This window comes from Mobula hypostoma, chromosome 9 (assembly GCF_963921235.1).
Source record: "Mobula hypostoma chromosome 9, sMobHyp1.1, whole genome shotgun sequence".
In the NCBI taxonomy this organism is placed as follows: domain Eukaryota; kingdom Metazoa; phylum Chordata; class Chondrichthyes; order Myliobatiformes; family Myliobatidae; genus Mobula; species Mobula hypostoma.
The window spans coordinates 104406027-104430497 of record NC_086105.1 but is presented as its reverse complement, the minus strand read 5'-3'; the positions used below and the strand labels follow the sequence as shown (position 1 = coordinate 104430497).

The window sequence follows — 24471 nt, the reverse complement described above, 5'->3', positions numbered from 1 at the left end:
GTAAAGATAATGCTTTTTAATATACATGAGCATTATGCAAGGTTAGTTTGTAGTGTGACTGTTCTTTCTCAGATAGCATTCAGTGTGCATTCAAGGTGCGTACACAGGGTTAACTACTTGATCAGAATATCAGAAGACTGTCATGTGTTTGATGAACTGCACACGAACAATCAATGTTTTCATAATATTAATGGGAAAAATGCACTATGCAGAATAAAAATTTTTGGAACAGTTACTATTACACACAAGTTATAAATTTGAATTGGCATTATAGTTCACATATTCAGTTTTATTCCTCAATTTCTGTATTTATTTTGGATGTCAGCTCAAGGAGAAAGGGACAACAGCCAAATTAAAGTTTAAAAAAAGACAAGAAAAAAATCCACAGGCTTTCTGCAATAATACACAACTTAAGAGAAAAATCAGTAAAGGAAAATTATTTCTGAACCTCCGTTACTCCAGTACATTGTTCAAACCCTTCTTACATGAGCAAAACATCAACAAAAATCTCAAAACATCTGGCTTTCTGTAAATAACACTACTTTGAATCTAGAAATGTCTTCATTGTTTATAGTAGCAGTTACTATCATGTGAGCTTGTCATTCCCCTTTAATTGTGATATATTCTGTCAATGAAAAGCAACTGTAAAATGCCGAGTTCTGCTTTATTCACTGAACTAAAATCTGAATGATGATCACATCACTCCTTTCATTTTGTCAGCATTGCAGTTAATCCATTAATGTCTCACTTCCAGCAATCTCAGCCTGGCCTGGCAGACAAGACAAGGTTGCTAGAGGTTTGGCTGGACTTGATGCAATTGAAACGACAACTCACATCTGGTTCTCGACTAAGCACAGATATCATTTCCAGACCTCTATTCATAGAAATCAAGGTTTTCAATGCAACAATTCAGTCATTTCTTAGTTCGTCTAGAGACATTTAAGTCATGGAGAATCTTGCAATTACTGCAAGCTTTTAAATTTGTTTCCCTTAACATTTCTTATTTAAGATTTTGAAATTGCATTGTACCAAAAGCATAACTACAAAAAAAGCATTAACGTTAATGCTTTTGACAATTATATATGTACCTGCTTTTATTATACAAAAATACAGCATTTCTATAAAGGAACACAAAATTCAATAACAGCACTTTATATAATGTTGAAAACGAACAGCTGAAATCACAAAGTCAATCAATGTTTCTTTTCATTCTAGGCTTCACAAGCCTAGAGAAACTTCACTATCAACATTGGCTGTTTCATAAGGAATCCATTTTATTTCAACTTCCTGTCAATGGAAAATGCCTATTTACATGGAGGACTGTGTTTGGGTGAACTGTGGCATGGGGGATGGGAGAAAAACCTACTGGCAGGAAATAAACAACACTCCGCGATCAGGAGGAAATCGAACTGAGCTGTTTCATCATTCATTTCCATCTTCTCACACTTTTACAAATTACTATAAATTCTTATTGGCAAACCATGTGGTTTCTCTCTGGCAAATTTACTACTGTTCTTTCAGATTGGCTTGGCTATTTTAATTCTTGCCTATTGAAAAGACGAACCGCCAAGGTATATTCTTGACATTCAAAATCTTCCAGGTTTCTCTTTCCACCATAAACGTATTCATAACTAAAATAAATAAAGAACTTTGAACTAACGTCAGTCTCAATACAACAAATAACGCCATAGGAAGTAGCTTGCCACATGTCTGCAGAAACGAATGTTTATGCTAACGTAGATGAGTTTAAAAATGGCTGCCAATACATAACCTTCCACTTTCTAAACAGTCTTCATCTCTAGATTTAAAGAACACCCTTCTAATTCGCCTTATGAACGTGTTTGATAGCATGCATAAAATTCAAAACAATTTATTCTACAACTAAAAAAATTAAATTTTTACAAATAGCGTAAAAATTAAGTGTATGCAAATTACATATTTGAAAACATTCGCACTAAAGTCTAACAAGTGACCATCGGCACATGATTAGACCAAACATACCATTGACCATTCACACGGTCCATGGCCCCTTTGGAAAAAAAATCGCGAGAAACGCGTCAACCACATGGAACGGTTAATTCAAAGGTATTAAAATATACATTTTGCACGTTGCAAAGTACGACACCTACAGAACATCCGAACAACAATATTTCTAAAAGGAATTCCAGGGCTGAACGTAGCGTGCGGAAACCATAACATTGCGATCACAACACACAGGATGACAAACTCTTCCACGCGTTTTTCATCGACCCCTTCTTAAGAGTATCAGAAAAAGGTTAGTTCCCCAAATTGAAAAGAAAGCGTATTTATTTCCACCTATTGATAAATAATATAAGGGAATGCGAGAAAAATAAACAAAAGGTGATCTTTAAAAAAAATGAGAATGTGAGGCTTCGGCTCTCGAAAACATTCCCACGCACCAACTGGCAGAGGGGATCGAGTGCGAGGTGGGATTAATGAAAGGTCGGACATGATGAGGCAGCAGCCGGGCGAGCCGGAGCCGCCGGGTTTGTGTTTATTTTCCTCTAGCGGCCTGATCCCAACATGGCGGCACCGGGGAGAGGGAGGGAGGGGAGCGGGCAGTGCCGGCCATCGTCCGAACCCGACCCTCGCCCACAGCCTAACCGACCAACACTTACCATCTGATGATGATGATTGTAGGGCACGTTGGCTTCTTGGAAGAAGGCGCTCAGGGCCGTCTTCGGGGAACCGGGGAGAGGGAGGGGGGAGGGGAAAGGAAAGGAAAGAAAAACGGTCAGCATCAACACACACACGCACAGAGTCGGAAATAATTCAGCAATCGAGGCCGGTTCTTCATCTCTTTACCTCGAACTGCCAGTGCGCTGCCTGCAGGAGCTGCTTCGCCTGATCCGCCGCACACCCTGCGGTCAGCACGAACTGATTTATCATCACTTGGTGTTTCAGCTCGTCCATATTAACGGACATGGTGGGAGCCAGCGACAGGGAGACGAAGTCCCTTCTGCTCTTCCCCCGCCTCACGCACTCTTGTAAATATTGCTAACCGACTGCGGAGACGGTCGGGGAGGGGGGGCGAGCCGGTAACTTTTCCTCGCCCGAGCCGCTGTGTGTTTGCCCTCCTGTTAATTATGTCGGTGGTTGTTTGTTTTTGCTCGCCAAGCTCTTACACTAACGTGCTCCGAGACACCAGCGGGTCCCAACACGAATACAAATATTTACGTAGCGTTCAGAGCCCGGGCCACGCCCCTCCCATGAATGGCAGGTGACGTCACAGCACGCCCGTCCATTGATTGACTGTTGACGCCACGGCGCCGGCGCTCGCGCTCCCAACGAATTCAGAGTGAGCGGGGGCGGGGGGTCAACAACGGCTGTACTTTCTTCCTCCCGGCGATCCTTGCCCGGGTTCGGCACGGGGATTATTTTCTCCCTTCGCCACCGCTTTCCTATCATTCACATTTAGAAATTATTATACTCAGGTGGCTTTCCCCTGGGGGAGAAGACGGCGCCTTTTCGAAGAGCCGGTTGAATGCTATGTTTTTGTTTTGAGGGGAAAACCAAGCGCCTTGGACGATGTTTCGCGACCACACTCGCCTCTGGTTGATTGATACGTTATGCAAATTACTCTGTGGGAAGGAGGGAAATGCCGAGGATTAAACCGACCGGCGTCCTACGACTCCCACAATACCACGCGGCCCTTGCGGCATTCCCTGTTTGCAATCGGATGACGTATATGATTGGCAGATCGAGGGAACCAATCCGGGTTTGAGCTGTTAGTATCTGACCTTATAAGGCAGCTTTAGCGTGCTGGGCTTTACCAACGAAGGTAAACACGGAGGCTGCACCAATGGCAGTGCGCCGGCGAGTTGACACGACACCGTGTTTTTATCACGTAGACACGTGATGCAATGCATGCGTTACTGTCTGGGGAGGATTGATGTTGACAGTTAGGGAGTGGTACTGTAACTACATGCACTGTTGTAATTGGACTGATTCTGTGCATGAGTCAACTTTCTCAAATTGATAAAATATCTTTTTTTTCTGTCAGAGAGCTCCCTTCATAACACGTGCTTAAAGCAAAATCTTCCGTTAGGAATTACCGCTTTTGTTCATACAGATTAGCTCATTGGTTTTACTCCTTGTCTCAGGAATTCAAACAGCTCAGCGTCCTCCGACTACTGACCTTTCTGCCTCATTTAGAAAATATATCATAGCTGCATTGGAATACGAAAGATACCTAAAGCATGCATAGGCATTTCTATCAAGTTTTTTAAATCCTTACGGGGAAAGTACGAGAAGGAGTTGGTGACTAGGCCTCTCAAACCTCTCTGACCAGTCATGAAAATAGGCTGGTCTATGCTAGCATCAACTCCTGTGCCTGATCCCATTAACCCTCACTTTTCATTTTTATGCAAAATATGTCTAATGTTCTGAACCTTGGTAACAGAGAATTACTGATTTTTTTCTCCATCTAGCTAGTCAAGCCCCCCTAAAGAGCTATGACTTGGACCTCAGTTAATATTCATCTTTTAATTTAATGTCTTTGATACGACAACTAGTTTTCCATCCATGCTAACACACTTCCTCCATTTCCGTAGATATTAATTTAAGCACCAGCCTCTTGTGCAGCATTTTGACAAATGTTTGGAAATCTAAACAGTCTAACTCTACAGGTTCCTCTCTAATCAACTCTTTTTGGCATGTACTCAAAAAATTCAAACAGTTTTGTCAAACTTGATTTACAATTTGTAAAACCATGTTAACAGGGTTTTATTATATTAATCTTTCCAAGATAACTATAAATACGAGATTCTGCAGATGCTGGAAAGCCAGAGCGACACATAAAGTGGTGAAGGAACTCATCAGGTCAGGCAGCACCAATGAGGAGAATAAACTGTTGATGTTGTGGGCTGAGACTTTGCATCACCTGCTGTGTTCCTCCAGCATTTTGTGTTGTTTCAAAATAATTATGTTTTTTTCCTTCTGTGATTCTCAAGTACATACTGTATATGTCACCATATACTACCCTGAGATTCATTTTCTAGCAGGCATTCACAGTAGAAAAAAGAAATACAATAGAATCAATGAAAAACTACACACAAAGACTGATAAAAACAACGTGCAAAAGAAGACAAACTGTACAAATACAAAAATAAATAATAATAAATAAATAAATAATACTGAGCACATGGGAAATAAAGTCCTTGAAAGTCTGTCCGTCAATTGTATAATCAGTTCAGAGTTGAAGTTATTCACACTGGTTCAGGAACCTGATGTTTGAAGGGTAATAACTGTTCCTGAAACTGGTGGTGTGTGACCTAAGGCTCCTGTACCTCCTTCCTGATGGCAGCAGTGAGAAGAGAGCATAGCTTGGATTATGGAGGTCCTTGACAATGAATAGAACTTTCCAGTGGCTGTGTTCTGTGTAGATCTGCTGAATGGCAGAGAATGGTACTCATCCTAAATCTAGCAAATTTTGAAAACTTTCAAACTTTGGGGTCCACTATCATTGCAGTTAGCTCCTTTACCATCCTTGGGCACAGATTATCACGTGCCAGTGGTTTTGGCCCAATGAGATTCTTTGATATTTTATCCCTCATAATTAGGATTTTTGCAAGTTTGAGCCCACCTGTTATCTAAGTGTGCTTGCAGGGTCATGTATGGTTGTTAGGACATATGCTGGAGTTGGGTATATAGCAAATATTAATTTCACCAGCAACCAATCTTCAGGCATGGACATGAATTGTAGATTGAATTTAAAATCCAGCCCTGAACAATATTTTTCCTGGAGCTGTGGACTGGAGTTGATTGCAAAACGTGATAGAGGTGTATAGGATGATGAGAGGCTTTGATCATGTGAATAGTCAGAGGCTTTTTCCCAGGGCTGAAATAGCTGCCACAAGAGGGCACAGGTTTAAGGTGCTTGGGAGTAGGTACAGAGGAGATGTCAGGGGTAAGTTTTTTTACACAGAGAGTGGTGAGTGCGTGGAATGGGCTGCTGGCAACGGTGGTGGAGGCGGATATGATAGGGTCTTTAAAGACTTTTGGATAGGTACATGGAGCTTAGACAAATAGAGGGCTATGGTAAGCCTAGTAATTTCTAAGGTGGGGACAAGTTCAGCACAACTGTGTGGGCCGAAGGGCCTGTATTGTGCCATAGGTTTTCTATGTTTCAAAACAGACAATGCTGATTAACATTCATTTTGGGTGTCTGGAGTGTGGGTGCAAAGAAGGAGGTGTGTGAAAACCATATGTAATTCAAAGGAAGCATTGTAGATACATTGGAATGACAGAATTGTTCTGCTGTTACCTTTGAACTTTAATATTAAAAAATGTCATGTGATATTGGGTCGAAAGGACTCCCCTCTAAGAGTTTCTCAATATGATGCCTGTTTCTCATTTTTGTTGAATAAAACACTTCCCTCTCCACTAGCTTCAGTGTCCCTCCTGTGACTTTGTTCATGTGACAACATTTGGGGGTTCGTCCAGGATACATTTATGACACATCGTTTGGCCAGTGATCTCAGCAGTTTAAGTGGGTGAGTATTTTTAAAATTAGCACTCACACTCAGGTCAGTGACCACAGGATCATGAAGTATCACAAAGATGGTGGACAGCTGAACTCATCAGTATAACAACAGTGTGGTGTCTGTGCACTTATGTAAGAGACTAGATATTTTGGTGTTAATTTGGTGAGACAGGGCCACCAGACGTGAAGGGTGGTTACTGACCATTTAGAACGCCAGTGGAGTATATGTACACTCATTCAGGGAACTGTACAGTTGCATTTGCAAGTGCGTTTATGTGTTTTAAGAATAAGTCTGTAACCTTGGAGTAACAATTTTTAATGCAAAGGAATACAACAGGGATTATGAGTTCAGACGCACAGAAGTGGCAGATTGCAGCATATATACTCTGGGGTTTTAAGTATGTAATGTTTAATTTTTATCCATCATTTATAGTTTGCATAGTGTGGGACATCCTGTACTTGGTGCCTTGTCCACTTCTTTATAGCTTTATCTCCAACTATGTTCAGGTATAGCTCATCCCACACAACAGCTCCCTTCTTCCCCAGTACTAATGCCAGTCTATCCATTTCTGAAACATCATGCTTTGAGGCACACATTTATTGTCACATTTTATTTAACCCTTACCAGTTGCATGTGGTTCAGAAATCATCAGCCTTGTGCCTCTGCTTTTCAATATTGCCCTGAGGTCCTCATAATCCCAGGGCAGATTTTTTTTCCTAGTCATACCCATGTTGTTGATGCCTATATTAACTGTGACAATTGGATCCTATCACTTCATCTCCAAGTTAGGAATGTATGTGCATTGAAGATGCAGGAACCTGATGGAGCACTGGCCTAAAATTGATTAATTTAATTTGAACCCAAGCCAGTGGAGGAAACCTCCTGCAGCTTGTGTGTTGCAAATCCAAAATGGAGAAAAAAAAACACAGGCTACATATACTATGAGGCATAGTCACATGATTTTCTTGGAAATAACTTGTAAAACAATCAATGTACAATTGCAACACACACACAAAATGCTGGAGGAACTCAGCAGGTCAGGCGGCAGCTATGGAAATAAATAAACAGTCAACGTTTCAGTCCGAGACCCTTCTTCAGGACTGAGAAATAACGAGAAGACGCCAGAATGAAAAGGTGGGAGGAGGGGATATTTATTTGACTAGCCCTCGCATATGCTTGTTTTAATTTTTTTTGAGTAATGTGCTGCTGAAAGTGTGAGTTCACAACATACGGAACCAGAACAAGCAGATAAAGCAACTTTTTATCTCGTTAACCAGTCAGATTAAAGATTACAAGCGCAGAAGAATAAGTCAGCCATTTTGACCCTCGAGCCCATTCTTGTAGTTGAACTCGAAGTGCCTCAACTCTGAAAGTCCATCAATCACAATTAACAATCACATGAATTGAAGTTTGTGCAAGAGAGATCTAAAACTCAACATCTTTCGTGTATAGCTCTGAAATAATTTTTAGGCCATCTTGTCTAGTCCAAGACTCCCAAACCAAAGAAGTGTAGGTTTTTCAAAAGCTTCTCTCCACCTACCTTATCATTTACCATTAGCATTTTGAAAATTTTGCTCAAATTACTACTTTACATATAAACACCTGGAGAACACAAGTCCAACTTGTGAAATATGTCCTCATAATTTAACACTTGTTGGCACCATTCTGTTAAATGTATGTGCATTTCCTTCAAGGTGACTATTTCCTTCATCAGCTATGTTGCCAAGATCTGCTGAAAGCAATCTCACTGCAGCTCTGTATGGCTGATGCATAAATTTTACCCCTTTGAATTCATCTTCCAAATAAAAAGAGCAACTTTAAAGAATTTTTAAAAATATTTCAAGTATTGCCAACTGAGGTTTTAATTGTCTATGTATTTGAACACTAAATCTCTTTGGGCTTCCAATGTTTCTAGTTTGGCTTTGTAAGCCTATTCATTGGCTAGTATAATTAAGGCACAGTTTGATAGATACTTGATTAGTCAGGGCATGAAGAGATATGGGGAGAAGGCAGGAGATTGGAGCTGATAGGAAAAATAGATCAGCCATGATGAAATGGCGACGTAGACTCGATGGACCAAATGGCCCAATTCTACTCTTTGTTCTTATGAATGGACAGGTATGCTTGATGGACTGAATGGTCAGCTTCTGCTTCTGATTCTCCTCTGATGAAGATCACATCAGACCGTGATGATGTTCGAAATGACTTATGTAATTTTTATCCATTACTGGGGTCAGCAACATGAACTGCTACACAAAGAGTTCAACTTTAAAGTGAGTTAGGGACTGGAATCAGCGATAAGTGCAAAGTGATGATGTTTTCTTCACTCATGTCAGTGTTTCAGCAAAAAGGAATCTGGGCTCAGCCATGACTGACAGCTGGGGAATGTTATCAAACAAAAACTAATTACAATATTCACAGAACACAGAACAGTACAGGCCCTTTTTGGCCCAGGATGTTGTGCCAATCTTTTAACCTACTCTGAGATCAATCTAACCTTTCCCTCCTACATAGCCTTGTATTTTTCTATCACATCGGTGCCAAGGAATTTCATAAATGACCCTAATGTGTCTGCCTTTAACACCACACCTAACAAAGTTTCCACACACCCACCACTTACTGAGTAAACAACTGACATCGCTCCCTATACTTTTTTCCAATCACCTTCAAGTTATGCCCCCTCATATTAGCCCTGGGAAAATGCACTCGATCTATGGCTCATCATCCTAGACACCTCTATTGAATCACCTCTCATCCTCCTTCACTTCAAAGAGAAAAGCCTTCGCTCATTCAAACTATCTTCATAAGACATACCAGGCAGTAAAAGGAAAGGAACGTTGCATCCAGAGTTTTTCCGGTTAGCAGACGATTTCCCTCCACGCCTCTCTGAGGTAGTGGGGAACCGCGTATGAGGCAAGTTACAGCAGTGGTTTGCCATTGCCTTCTGCCGGGTGAGTTTCCAAAGAGATCACCAATTCATAACCCAGCACGGATGGAAAGCGTGCAGGGGAGCCAGCTGGGTTTGAACTCGGGACCTGTCGTCCCAAAGTCTGACGCTGATGCCACTACGCCACCAGCCGGGTCAGTCCAGGCGGTATCTTGGTAAATCTGTGTCCTCTCTAAATGGGGAAGCACGGTAGCATAGTGGTCAGCACAAGGCTGTACAGTACAGACGACCCGGGTTCAATTCCCACCTCCGCCTGTAAGGAGTTTGTACATTCTCCCCATGACCTTGTGAGTTTCGTCCATGTGCTCTGGTTTCCTCCAACAGTCCAAAGACATACTGGATGGTAAGTTAATTGGTTATCGTAAATTGTCCTGTGATTAGGCTAGGATTAAATCAGGGATTACTGGGTGGTGCGACTCGAAGTGCTGGAAGGGCCTATTCTGCACTGCAGCTCAATAAATAAATAAATAATTTTGTTTTTGAAAGTGTGATTGACTTATGATTTGCCTCCATTTAAATTCCTCTGTGGCAATTTTGATATGTTAATGGTCTACTATAATTTTGTAATTTATTACATGTGCATATAGCAGATATTAACTCAAACCAGAATCAGGTTTCAGTTCTTATTGTAAATGTAAATAAGTTCAGGAAGTTTGCCATTTGGATTTTTTTTGTACGTTGTAAGAAGTAAATTGAAGTTACAAGCACAGGCTGCTCCACATGCTAAGGAACTGTATATGCATCAGCAATACATTAAGACAGTGGGATTGTGTAAATTGCCCTGGATCAATTTGGGGTTTCAGGAATTTGTGTAATTTCAGGGAAGCGTTCAGGTATTTGAACATTCAAAAGTTTCTCCCACTGTAGATATTCAATTCAAAGGAAGCATTGTCAACCGTTGAAGTACACAATGTCATTGTAGTTTAATAGTTCCATTTAATACCATAGAAATGAATGCAATATACATCCTGAAATTCTTGTTCTTCCCAGACATCCAAAAAACAAGAGGGCTCCAAAGAATGAGCGACTGTTAAAATGTTAGAATCCCAAAGCCCCCCTCCAACGCACAAGCAGCAGCACAACAACCCTCCCTCACCCCCACTCACTTCCACAAAAAAGCATCAGCACCCTCCACCCACAAACCAACAATAGCAAAGCCCCCAATAAAGACTGTGATCTGCAGTACAACAAAAACTAATTGTTCATCTGACAATTTGACATACTACAGGCACTCTTTCTCCCTAATAAAGGGAAAAAGAGGTGTTCTTTTTCACATACTGTGTCTGGTGCTCCCAGTGTGGCCTTCTATATGTTGGCCAGACCCGACGCAGACTGGGAGACTGTTTCGCTGAACACCTACGCTCTGTCCGCCAGAGAAAGCAGGATCTCCCAGTGGCCACACATTTTAATTCCACGTCCCATTCCCATTCTGATATGTCTATCCACAGCCTCCTCTACTGTAAAGATAAAGCCACACTCAGGTTGGAGGAACAACACCTTATATTCTGTCTGGGTAGCCTCCAACCGGATGGCATGAACATTGATTTCTCTAATTTCTTTTAATGCCCCTCCTCCCCTTCTTACCCTATCCCTTATTTATTTATTTATTTATCCCCCCCCCCTTCTTTTCTCTCCCTCTGTCCCTCTCACTACATCTTCCTCTGATGCTCCTCTCACCTTTCTTTCTCCCTAGGCCATGAGGATCCCTTCTCCAGCCTGGTATCCCTTTTGCCAATCAACTTTCCAGCTCATAGCTTCATCCCCCCCTCTCCTGTCTGCTCCATCTGAATGTTCAATTTAGCGCTGTGTTGCTCATTGACTGTAGGCTGCAGAATCAGTCTGCATTGAAATGCCACTGTCAAAATTGCGCAAAGTAGCGATAAAAAATAGGTGGAACCAGAAACCAGAAACACGTATAACATGAACTAAGAGTCCTCTAATAACTAGTCAATCCACAAACTGTGCCTATCAAACTTGGCCAAGACTCCTGCACCTTCCTGCGGCAGATGCAAGCGAGAGGGAGAGGGAGATCGGTCCAGTCAAGGGCAGCCAGATGGTACTGAACACCAGCTCGCTTTCAATCATTCTCTTTGATTCCACTCTTGCTTGGCAGTTTAATTGGTGGGTAAAGGAGCCAAACATGGGTTGTTCTCTGTAATTAGGCAGCATAATCCATTCTCAAACATGCCAAATTCTCTTGGTGACACCAAGCACCAGACTGCTCGGTCAGCCCAAGAACACATTATCAATTACAGGTTCCACTCGCACACAGATTTAGTAAAAGTATATTTAAAAGAAGAAGAAGTAGTTTCATGAACTGTCTGCAGGACGTCGCTGTTAGTTGCATTGGTCCCTGGCCCTATCATGAGCCATATGCTACCAATTTGAATATTTGAATACAATCTGGCACTCCTTATTCAGTCTTTCAGTTGATTTCCAAAACAGGTCCATAATTGGCTTTCAGTTTCATGAGCTTCACTTTTAACTCAGCATCTCTTGTTACAGAAATTATCAAATGTTTTCTGGATGTCCACATAAGTAACTTACATTACATTTCTCAGCCCACGGATTTAGTCATCTTCAAATAATTAAGTCAAATTTTTCAAAAAGGATACGTTGGCTCTTTTTGATCAGATGAATGATTCTATTGTATCCACACTTAAGGTCTCAGATAATTTTAATGCAATGTATGTTAGCAAATAGATTATACACTCAGGTAGATAAGAAGTCATGTCTCATTTTTGATATTACTAATAAGTTATGCTTTTTAAAAAATTGTTGAATTGCTATAATTATTGAATCCCTTACAATATTTACTCTGAGTCTATTCCTTTTCCATTCCAGTATCATGGTCAGTATTTCATTGCTCCAGGCAAAATTCTATCCTTGTCTTCACAGGAAATAAGTGCATCATATTGAACTATTAGTTTTATTAAAGATCAGCTTTATTTGTCACATCTACATCGAAATGCATCCTTTGTGTCACAAATGTGCTGGGAGCAGCACCAGCCTGCAATTGTTTCCATGCTTCTGGCACCAACATTGCATGCTCACAACTTACCCTAACCTGTATGTCTTTGGAATATTGGAGGAAACTGGGGCACCCGGAGGAAACCCATGCAGCCACGGGGAGAACGTACAAACTCCTCACAGAGAGCAGAGGAAATTGAACCCTGATTGCTGACAGCTGGCACTGTAAAGCGTCGTGCTAACCACTGTGCTACCAAGCCACTTTGTGTTCTGTCTACTAGATAGAGTGATTTTCTGTGACCTTTATCCCACATCTGACTCCATTCCAATGGATAGTAATCATTAGATAAACCAATGCCGTTCTAATCTGAAAACTCTCCACAAACTGTGGTTGATGCCTACAGCTCAATGCCCAGATTTTCCTTCCCCTCATTTGCATGTTGAAAATCTCCACCCTCGTTGCAAATAAATGACTGAGTCAGAAATATTCAAAGCAGAGACAGTTACTGCTTTCATGTTTGCTAAGGACAGCACTGCTTACAAATGGCCACAAAAAACAACCTGGACCTCTCCAGTAATTATTCCAGTAATACTTTTAGTCTTTTGTAAGACTGTCCTTATAGGCTTCTTTTATGAGATTAACAATACACGTGCATTAATGGTTGTAAATTAGAGTGGAATTTGATGTCATATAAGGTAAAAAAGGATAGCAACTACAGGAAAGTAAAATCTGATTAAGGCAAAACAAATAAAAAAGTGACACGTAGGTGAAATACCATATTTAAAAAATAGATACTTTTAGAGTTTCCAACATAAATTATTACCTGTAGGAACAAAACTTTAATTTATCCACACCTAATTGCATTACCATATCCATTTCATTGAAGACGTGATCAAATAAAGATTAGCCCTGAGCCACAATAGGAACAGTTTCTTATCATGGAAGATGTGATCCATTCTGGATGGAAGACTTAGAAAGACCAGAACTGGAGGCACATTGATATCTTGGAGATGGTTAAAAGTTATACCATGATCAGAAGGAGTCATGGCTCCATACACAAGAATTTTAAATCAAGGCATTGTTAAATTAAGGAACTAATAGGTCAGGGAACATATGGCTGGTTAATTAAAATGGTTTGGTAACAGTTAGAATGTATGCAACTGAGATTTGGATATAAAATTTCTGGGAGCAGTGAAGTCAAGGAGACTGATCAGATGGGTATGAAACAAAGAAGGCGTGTGAGCGCATCAGCAGAAAATGAGCCACGGCAGTTTTTTGTTCACTCAATACATAGTTATAACCAGGCTAAAATATTTTGGACTAACCCTTTATGGATAAAACTATGAACTTTGAAAGAATATTTTATAACCACCCTTAATAACTCAGCCATGTTTTCCTATCGGCAGCTGACAGGAGAATAGTTCAAAGTTCAAGTTTAATGTCAGAGAAATGTATACAATATACATCTGGAAATGCTTTTTTTTCGCAAATAGTTCAAAAGTTCCACTATCAAATATACAAAATTTGCATATATATTGAAAAGATGTCCGAAAACGTCCAGCAAGTCAACAGTGTCTGCGAATCGATTAAGGACATCAAACTAATTAATTTACTTTTTCAGTCTCCATATACTACTATCGCCTTGCTGAAAGCATTTTAATTCCATGATCATGTGATCTACCTAGCAACAAGCCAATTGTTCAAGCTCACTAACAATCGATGAGAAAATTACAGGATTGCATTAAAAAAGTCAAATAGGACACGCAGTTTAAAGTAAATCTACCGCCTATAAAAGCTTTATAGAGACAATAAACAGAACATTCCCTGAAGTCTCAACAAACAACACAGCGATTCACCGCCTCCACAACACTTGCGGCAGTGGAGGGAGGGTGACGGTGCATGCAGGGAAATATAGTCGTAATCATACAAATCAAGATAACAAACGAGTTACTTCAACATTCTGTGTCGGGCAACAAACTAAGACCAAAACTACACCTCCCAGAATGCATACGTGTGGCTACCACAACTTCCGGAAGGAAAAGTTTGCGACGGTTTTTTATGACCGAACGGAAAATGGTCAATTGTTGCTGTTTTCCTCCCTCCTCATGAAATATGCATTAGGTTAAGGGCACCCGGTGATTAACCGTTGGCCCTTCTATTGCCTTTGGTATTGGGTCAGTGGTTTTACTGCCTGAAGATCACGGTTGGGTTGGCGACGGACTGGGAGTTTTGATCGGAACCATTCGCTGTACCGCCAGGCTTCCAGGCCCTCACAGCTGCCTGCTGGTATCGCATTCTTCAGCCGCGGGAGCAACATGGGTTCGATGTTGAGTAGGAGAATCGCAGGGGTTGAAGATATAGATATTCAGGCCAACTCGGCTTACAGATACCCGCCGAAGTCTGGTAAGAGAGAGTGAATAGACCAGGGCTGCGTTCGGCCCTGGGTTACAATCCTCCCCATACCTGGGGGAGGATACCAGGTTTCAAATGGGAATCTATCCCGAAGAGACAATAGATGTATTTCACGTAACCTGGTTTACATGACATCTACGTGTATATTGTCAATTTCCACACTGAACACTGTTCGTGATTGGATTGTCATCCAGCTCTATTTTGTTCTTTGTCGGGAAGGGCTTTGCTAAAGTGGTATTGAATCCGGTGTATCTGGCAATAAGATAATATTTCTGTGACATTTCCTTTTCAATACATTTAAACAGGTCCATTTCAAACAATGCGATTTATATAATTCTCTAACTTTTTTTAAAAAAAGCACAGTTAATTATTCAAGTTGAATAATCTGCTAGACTATTGACAAGTTGAGTTTGAAAGCAAATGCTATTTTGTAATTTTTAAGTGAATTCATTGACATTGCAGGAGGCAATTGTGTTTCAGGTACACTTTTTTGACAAGTGAAAATCGAATAAATGCAGATGCTGGAAATTTGAAATACAGAAAATGTTAAGTTTTGTTTACTATTTCGGTATTGAAAGGATGACTAAATAGACGTTTTAATTTTTTTAAAGGGGCAAGTGGTGTTAATTTTAAAGTTAATAATTAAGTATTTTGTATAAATCATTTTATAGTAACATATTGGGGAATTACTGTATATTCACCCATAGTGCATCACTTTGGTAAACGTTATGATGACTGCTGTAAGAGATTATATTTTGATGAAGCAAGGCAAAATTAAAGCAAAATAACTGAATTTACGAGCATTTGATGTTGATCTTTTTAGAAATCACCATAGTAGAGGAAACCATTAAGACAGTATGAGTCTCCAGACATTAATCCAGTCAATCTATTCTTCACTCTCCCATATTCCTGAAAGTTTGTTTTCATCAATCACAAAAAAGTTATTTTCCAAATCTAAGATACTATCTGCTTCAGCCCATTGAAGTATTAATATATAGCTGACTCCTTCAGATTTGAATATTCCAATTGGCTACAGTTGCTGAAAAACTTTGACATCCTGTTATTTGTCAAATCTTGTTACAAAGAGATAGTATTGCTCTGGCACATCCTTTCCTCTGTTTGGTACCTTATCAACTCCTGCCACCATCATTTCATACACTTTCCTCCTGAAGTACTCTAATTCCAATGTCTTGGACATCATTTTTGTTCCTTTGTTAACAGCTGTACTATCAGTTGTTTCAGTCAGATGCGGTGACTGCGGAATGCTGTTGACTTTCAGCAACGAAGTGATGAGGTAAAGTCAGCAGTATGCATTGCATTTGATCTTTAAAAAGCGAGCCAATTTTGCTTAATTAATTTACTGTTCTCCCTTTGTGAGTCCCGGTGCTAAAGATGAGCGTTCTCATTTCTGAAGTTTATTTGACACATTGAATAATCATGGCCAATTGAAGTTCGGTGGTATTCTCCCTTTGTATCTAGTTGGCTTTCTTGGTTGGGAGTAGCCTGTCAAGCTGATGATATACCCCCAGAAGAAAAGTTTTTTTATGGGAATAATCCAAGGCATGATTTCCATGTTGCAAAAACTAGCAGAAGAAATGGATAATGGGTTGCTTAATGTGTTATTAAGTTGGAAAAAATAGTAATTTAGAAAAAATGATAAACAGAGACCCTGCAATGTAAAAGATCCCATTGCATTTTTCAAAGGCTGTATAGAAATTGTTGCATTTCGCATTTATGCTTCTTGCTGTGTGCAATTTGTATTTACTCTGGAACAGCAGCTGCACAGAAGAGCCATTTCAATATCTCTACATTGCTTTAGGCCGCCCTGTTTTGAGTAATGGTAAATAAATGGAAGAGTATCATCTTTGTGCAGATGAATAGAAGAATCAATATTGCTGTCTATTTGCAGGATATCTGCATTGTAGATTTGTGTATTCTCTACAAAATGATGCTAATGGAATTCAGATTTCATATTGTTTAATTGAGTATTTATGCAGTAATGGGACTTGCAAACCTTTCTCAGAGTTGCACTTAAATCTGATTTGTTTGATTCTGTAAAGAAAGCAACAAATTATAATGGAGTATCCAAACATTTAGTGATGAAGAATTGTGTCTGGGTGTGGAAATGATCACCAAGAGCTAGTAGTCAGTGAGAAAAGGAATCAATGAAACCATCATTTGGTTTTGTTCAGAACTGAAGAACAAAAATAAGGTTTGCGCTATACAGACAAAATGCTGGAAGAACTCAGCAGGCCAGGCAGCATCTATGGAAAAGAGTAAGCAGTTGATGTTTGGCGCCAAGACCCTTCATCGGACTGGAAAGAAAGAGGAGAAGTTGGAGGGAGGGGAGGAAGAAGTACAAGGTGGTAGGTGATAGGTGAAACTGGGAGGAGGGAAGGGGTGAAGTAAAGAGCTGGAAAGTTGATTGGTGAAAGAGGTGAAGGGCTGGAGAAGGGAAATCTGATAGGAGAGGGCAGAGAATCATGGGAGAAAGGGAAAGAGGAGGGGCACTGAAGGGAGGTGATGCGCAGATAGGGAGATGAGGTGAGAGAGGGAATCAGGAATTGTTTGCACTTAGGTTTTTGTTTGAAATGTGGCTGCTCGCCAGACACCACTCTTTTACTTCTGCCTTATGCTTGTAAGTTTTACTCCATCATCTATTGAAAAGCAAGAAAGTTAATAAATTTTGGAGCGCTCAGCAGGTCATTCTGCATCAGTGACCAGAGAAACATTAGAACTGAGAAGTTAGAAATAAAGTAAGTTGCAGGGAAGCTCTGGGTGGGGTGGAGAACAGGGAAAGTCAGGAAGGATGCAAGTGAGGAGAAACTGACAGCTGGCTGCTGGAGGATACTGAAAGATCACCTGTGATTAATAAGTTGTATGGAGGAGATTCAAATAAGGGGACACTAATGAAAATCTGAGGAGAGGGGAGAAAAAGAGACTGGAACTGTGAGATACGAACTTGAGGCAAATCAGTGCAAATGCTGAACTTCTGAAGTGAAGATGGTGTACACTGGAAATATTCAACACTTCTAGTAATATTTGTGCACAGTGAAACATGGGTAACATTGCATGATATTGACTTTTCATCAAGACTGACTAACTTGAGTCAAATTTGCTATGCAAAGTTGTAGAATTCATGTTAAGAACAAGGGGTTGTAGTGCACTCAGTTGACAGAAGGGTGCTGGACCATGAACTTGTTCAAGGCTTCGCTGGAGCAGCATTGGCAGAGGTCAGAGTGGGAGAAGGATGGAGAGTTAAGATGGCAAGTTCAGAATGAATGGAAGCATTTCTGCAAAGTGGTCACAAGATTTTTGTTTGGTTTTCAATTGCAGGGAAGATTGTATTATGAACAGCAAGATATAATGCATTCAGTTGGAAGAACTAACATTATTGCTGTTTCATTATTGGAGTAGTATTTTGGTCTGTGGGTAAAAGGGGAGGTGTTACATCTCTTGAAGTTGTATGCCATGAACTGGAAAATGTGTGGCGGTACAGATTGGAAGAGTGAACAATGAACAAACTTTGAAAATGTGGTTATTGGAGATATTGGTGATGATTAGATGATGTAATTGGTGTGGTTGAAGAGGCACATAAAGAGAACCCTATCCTTGATGGGGAAAGGAGGATGAAAGATCGGAGAAGGGAAATAGAACTGACTTGCTTCTGGCTTCATCAGCTGTGGTGGAGTAGAAAAGAGGTTGAGAAAAAATATAGTCTAGGAAGTAGTCATGTGGGAGATGTTGACAGGACAGATCTGATGTAGCTGAGGAATCTGGCAAGATTAATGGAATTATTATAGTAAACAAGTAGGAAATGTAGCCAAAATAGTTGTGGGACTACTGGTTGCATAAAGAATTCTAAGCTATGTTGATAATACTTACTTACACCATGCTTCCTATAAGACTTCCATTTCATTCTCTGAGCTTCTGAGATCCATTGAATTACGTAACATTTTTTAAGGCATACATATTCAACACTCATTGATCTTTCAATATTACCAAATATTTTCTAGTTGCTGCCACCCTGAATTTTGTGGGATCTTGTTGTGCATAACTTCAGCACTGATTTTCCTATGCTTTAACTGATTAGAAGTATATTGAACGGAACATAAATGTTGCTATGTAAGAGCATGCCTGTTTTTTGATGTCTCATTGTGTCCTTGGAACAGCCTGAGTACAATGCAGTCATTTTTGTTTCTTTTTTTTAAAAGGTTTGCATATTATTGATTGATTGCTGTTGAGAAGGTGATCATGGGTACACTTTAAAGTGTATGTGATGCATAACTGTTTGGCAGAAGTGGCAAGATTTTGATCTAGGGACAAGGGAATATGTCTTAAGTCAGGTTGGATTGTGACTTGAAGGAAACTTGGAAGAGAATGTATTTCTTGTTTTAATTGGGATTGCTGTGCTTCTACATAGTTCTGTCAGTGATGGAGATGGATTCTGATTAAATTGGTGGCTAGAGAACTAATAAAGTAGACTGTTCTGCTCTGGCTGTGAAATTTGAGGAACGTGAAGGCAAGGGAGAAGGTATACAAAAGGTTTGCTTGTGTGGTTTCAAGAATGAGGAATGTGTTACAAATTACGTCTGAAGAAGCTATCAAGATTTTCAGAACATGAAGCTAGGATTGTAATACATTGTGTGAAGATTATAAAATATTGAGCCTAAGAAACTGCTCAAATTGATGATAATTTAAAGTGATTAGCGAAGAACTAAAGACACACAAGAAATAATAATTTTGTGCAGCAAGCAATTAGCATCTGTAATACATCGTTTCTGAAGGATGATGGGAGCTAATTCAATTGTGGCTTTCAAAATGGAGCAGGATCAGTCCATGAAATAAAGAGATTAAGGGTAGAGGTTGGGAAGGTGAAATCAACTTCTGTTGTAGTACCCCAATATGGTCTCCAAGACTGATTGATTGCTTTCTTGCACTATTACCACTCTGTGATTCTCTGGTTTTGATATTCTTCAGGTTTGCTGCATTTAGACTTGGTCAGGGAAGTGCAGCGTGTTTCCTCACATAATTTGGGTTTTGTAGATGCTGAGAGGTAAGCTGAATATCCTTAAAGTGTTTAGATATGTCTGCCCCTTGTTAATTAATCCTTTACTTTCTGAAGTTAGGTGATAGCTTTCTAAAACCCACCTGGCTCAATATTTCAGAAAGTTTTCTGTTAAAAAATAGTTCTACGTCTGCCATAACACTGGTTCTGTTTTCTTCTGATGAATGTGCCATCCAGAATACTCTTTTACACTATAGGTTAGGGCAGGGGTTCCCAACCTTGGGTTCACAGACCTCTTGCGTGGTCCATGGCATAAAAAAGGTTGGAAACCACTGGGTTAAAGATTAATGGGATCTGGTCAGGATGTTCAACTTTTTTCCAAGGTGGTTTCAAGAACATCTTTTAACTTTCTTCTTTGTCAATCTGGCAATCTTCCCCTGAAGTTGCTACCATATTTCAGGAAGCACGGGAAAGTTCTCGAGCTAACGAAGAAAAGATTTGTAAGAATGGTCTAATGATGGAAGCTTTATCTTTGGCACTCGATTAGATGAAGTTGAGTGTTCTGCTTGGAACAAAAAATGTCATGAAGAGATTTGATATATATCAAAACTCAGTGTATGAGGAGAATTGGGCCTTTTGAAAAAGACTCGGTTGGGCATTTGAGGGATTTTTTTCTTTGGTCTTTGGGGCAAAGGATTGAATAAAATTTCTCTATGGGAATTAATGGACGAAATTGTTCTGATCTGACTACAATAGATCTGAAGTTCTAACCAGGTTTTTTTTACAGCTTTGTGTGGTTTAGTGTCAAATCTTGTTTAAAATTCCACTTGTGAAATGTCGTTAGACAGTTTTAATATCTTAAAAGTGCTACATAAATACATATTTTTGTGGCAATAGTGAAATGCCAGACATAATCTGTGGTCCCAGCATGAAAAATAAGTTGAAGGGCTAACCAATCCCTCTTCATTTTAAGATGTTGAATGCTGCCTTGGTCAATTGTACTGGAATCTTCCTTACCATGTTGAATTTTCTTTGATAATGGCTTAGTTAAAGACAGTATATATCTTTAATACAATCCTTTATTTTGAACTAATTTGAATCTTATTTGACTGGCTGGCCACTTGCATTTACTGAGTGTTTGTCTTTAGCTGGTAGCTTTACACCTATGACTGGCTAAGTACAGCTCCAACACCATATACAAGTTTCCTGATAACACCACTGTCATGGGCTGTATCAAAGGTGGTGATGAATCGGCGTACAGGAGGGAGATTGAAAATTTGACTGACTGGTTTAATAAAAGCAACCTCTCACTCAATGTCGATAAGACCAGGAGAGGGGAATCAGGTTCATGAGCCAATAATCATCGGAGAATCAGAGGTCAGTAACTTTAAATGGCTGGGTGTCACTATCTCAGAGGACCTGTCCTGGACCCATCATATGTATAATTGCAAAGAAAGCATGTCAGTGCCTCTACTGCCTCAGCAGTCTGCGGAGATTCGGCATGTCATCAAAAACCTTGGCAAGCTTCGATAGATGTATAGTGGAAAGTGTGCCGACTGACTGCTTCATGGCCTGGTAAATGGAACACCAATTCCTTTGAGTGGAAAATCCTACAACGATAGTGGATTCGGCTCAGTATGTCACGGGTCAAACCCACCCAACCATTGAACACATCAACGTGAAACGTTGCAGTAGAAGAGCAACGTATATCATCAAAGATCCTCACCACTTGGGCCATGCTCTTTTCTCACTGCTGCCATCAGGTAGAAGGTACAAGTGCCTCAGGACTCACGCCACAAGGTTCAAGAACAATTACTACCCCTCTTGAACAAAAGGGGATGACTACCATTCTATTTCTGGTGTTCCCACAAACTGGGGTCTCACTTTAATGCTCTTTTATCTTGTTATTTCTTGCTTGCTATTTATTGCTATTTACTTATACCTGCATTTGCATAGTTTGTTTTCCATTGATCCTGTTGCAGTTACTGTTCTATAGATTTGCCAGGTATGCACACAGAAAAAGAATCTCAGGGTTGTATATGGTGACATGTATGTACTCTGTTTGGACACTGCTATAATGAAGACTGGACAGTATATTTCTGAACTTGAGGGGAATCTGTTTGTGGTGGTATTCTCCAAGCACTTGCCAGGTTTTCCTTGCTTAGTAAAGATAAGTGTTTGGAAGATGAGTAATGGCAGTGTATTTTTAGATGGTATACGAGGGAACCACTGGTGTCCGTGTTTTAGGAAAGGAATCATTAGATCATAGATGAGGAACTAGACAAACAGGCCATCGGAAATAAATAATATATTTGCAATTCTTTGATATTTGCCTCGACTGAGGTTTAACCATTCATAAAAACCTAATATTTAGCTAACATTAGAAAGAATAAAGATTTGGGGATTATCTGTTGTGACTTTTAATGGAGTGAGATGAAAATTGAAATAATTTGTACAGGTGATCATAAGACAAAGGAGCAGAAGTCGGCCATTTGGCTCATCGGGCCTGCTCCGCCATTTTATCATGAGCTGATCCATTCTCCCATTTAGTCCCACTCCCCCGCCTTCTCACCAAAACCTTTGATGCCCTGGCTATGAAAATACCTATCAGTCTCTGCCTTAAATACACCCAATGACTTGGCCTCCACTGCTGCCCGTGGCAACAAATTCCATAGATTCACCACCCTCTGACTAAAAAAATTTCTTTGCATTTCTGTTCTGAATGGGCGCCCTTCAATCCTTAAGTCATGCCTTCTCATACTAGACTCCCCCATCATGGGAAATAACTTTGCCACATCTACTCTGTCCATGCCTTTCAACATTCGAAATGTTTCTATAAGGTCTCCCCTCATTCTTCAAAACTCCAAGGAATACAGTCCAAGAGCGGACAAGCGTTCCTCATATGTTAACCCTCTCATTCCCGGAATCATTCTAGTGAATCTTCTCTGTACCCTCTCCAACATCAGCACATCCTTTCTTAAATAAGGAGACCAAAACTGCCCACAGTAATCCAAGTGAGGTCTCACCAGCGCCTTATAGAGCCTCAACATCACATCCTTGCTCCTATACTCTATTCCTCTAGAAATCAATGCCAACATTGCATTCGCCTTCTTCACTACTGACTCAACCTGGAGGTTAACCTTAAAGGTATCCTGTACGAGGACTCCCAAGTCCCGTTGCATCTCAGAACTTTGAATTCTTTCCCCATTTAAATAATAGTCTGCCCGTTTATTACTTCTGCCAAAGCGCATAACCATACACTTTCCAACATTGTACTTCATTTGCCACTTCTCTGCCCATTCTTCCAATCTATTCAAGTCTCTCTGCAGACTGTCCGTTTCCTCAGCACTACCAGCCCCTCCACCTAATTTCGTATCGTCAGCAAACTTAGCCACAAAGCCATCTATTTCATAATCCAAATCGTTGATGTACAATGTAAAAAGAAGCGACCCCAACACGGATCCCTGTGGATCACCACTGGTAACCGGCAGCCAACCAGAATAGGATCCCTTTATTCCCACTCTCTGTTTCCTGCCAATCAGCCAATGCTCTATCCACGTATGTAACTTTCCCGTAATTCCATGGGCTCTTATCTTGTTAAGTAGCTGAAAATCCAAATATACAACATCCACTACATCTCCCTTGTCTAGCCTACTGGTAATTTCCTCAAAAAATTGTAATAGGCTTGTCAGGCAGGATTTTCCTTTAAGGAATCCATGCTGAGTTCTGCCCATCTTGTCATATGCCTCCAGGTACTCTGTAACCTCATCCTTGACAATCGACTCCAACAACTTCCCAACCACCGATGTCAAGCTAACAGGTCTATAATTTCCTTTTTGCTTCCTTGCCCCCTTGAATAGCAGAGTGACATTTGCAATGTATGTTCCAGTCCTCTGGAACCATGCCAGAATCTATCGACTTTTGAAAGATCATCGCTAATGCCTCCGCAATCTCCACAGCTACTTCCTTCAGAACACGTGGGTGCATTCCATCTGGTCCGGGAGAGTTATCTACCTTTAGACTATTCAGCTTCCTGAGTACTTTCTCTGTTGTAATTGTGACTACGCACACTTCTCTTCCCTGCCACCCTTGAGTGTCTGGTATACTGCTGTTGTCTTCCTCAGTGAAGACTGATGCAAAATACTCGTTCAGTTCCTCTGCCATCTCCTTATCTCCCATTACAATTTCTCCAGCATCATTTTCTATTTGTCCTATATCTACTGTCACGTGTCTTTTACTCTTTATATACTTGAAAAAGCTTTTAGTATCCTCTTTGATATTATTTGCTAACTTCCTTTCATAGTTAATCTTTTCCCTCTTAATGACGTTCTTAGTTTCCTTTTGTAAGGTTTTAAAAACTTCCCAATCCTCTCTCTTCTCACTAATTTTTGCTTCCTTGTATGCCCTCTCCTTTGCTTTAACTTTGGCTTTGACTTCTCTTGTCAACCACGGTTGCATCCTTTTTCCATTCAACAATTTCTTCTTTTTTGGAATATATCTGTCTTGCACCTTCCTCACTTCTCGCATAAACTCCAGCCACTGCTGCTCCGCTGTCTTTCCCGCCAGTGTCCCTTTCCAGTCAACTTTGGCCAGTTCCTCTGTCATGCCACTGTAATTTCCTTTACTC

General features: G+C 40.4%; 2 protein-coding genes across 10 annotated transcripts in view; one reads left to right on the top strand and one right to left on the bottom strand.

Annotated features, from left to right (window-relative positions):
- The window catches only part of LOC134351911 (UBA-like domain-containing protein 1), a 31978-nt gene extending 28474 nt beyond the window's left edge, over nt 1–3504 (bottom strand). The window contains exons 1-2 of the mRNA XM_063058824.1: nt 2827–3504; nt 2640–2699 (exon numbers count right to left, since the gene is read on the bottom strand). Of these exons, the coding sequence (XP_062914894.1) occupies nt 2640–2699; nt 2827–2946 (180 nt within the window). The 5' untranslated portion in view covers nt 2947–3504. The remainder of the gene's footprint in view (nt 1–2639; nt 2700–2826) is intronic.
- Nucleotides 3505–14443: 10939 nt separating this feature from the next.
- LOC134351908 (E3 ubiquitin-protein ligase MGRN1-like) overlaps nt 14444–24471 on the top strand; it is a 188786-nt gene continuing 178758 nt past the window's right edge. For 6 of the 9 annotated variants that reach the window (XM_063058808.1, XM_063058806.1, XM_063058813.1 and 3 more), the window contains exon 1: nt 14445–14827. In XM_063058808.1, the coding sequence (XP_062914878.1) occupies nt 14740–14827 (88 nt within the window). In that variant the 5' untranslated portion in view covers nt 14445–14739. Of the gene's footprint in view, nt 14828–24471 lie in introns of all 9 variants that reach the window. The other 3 variants (XM_063058815.1, XM_063058812.1, XM_063058807.1) reach the window with 2 other exon arrangements.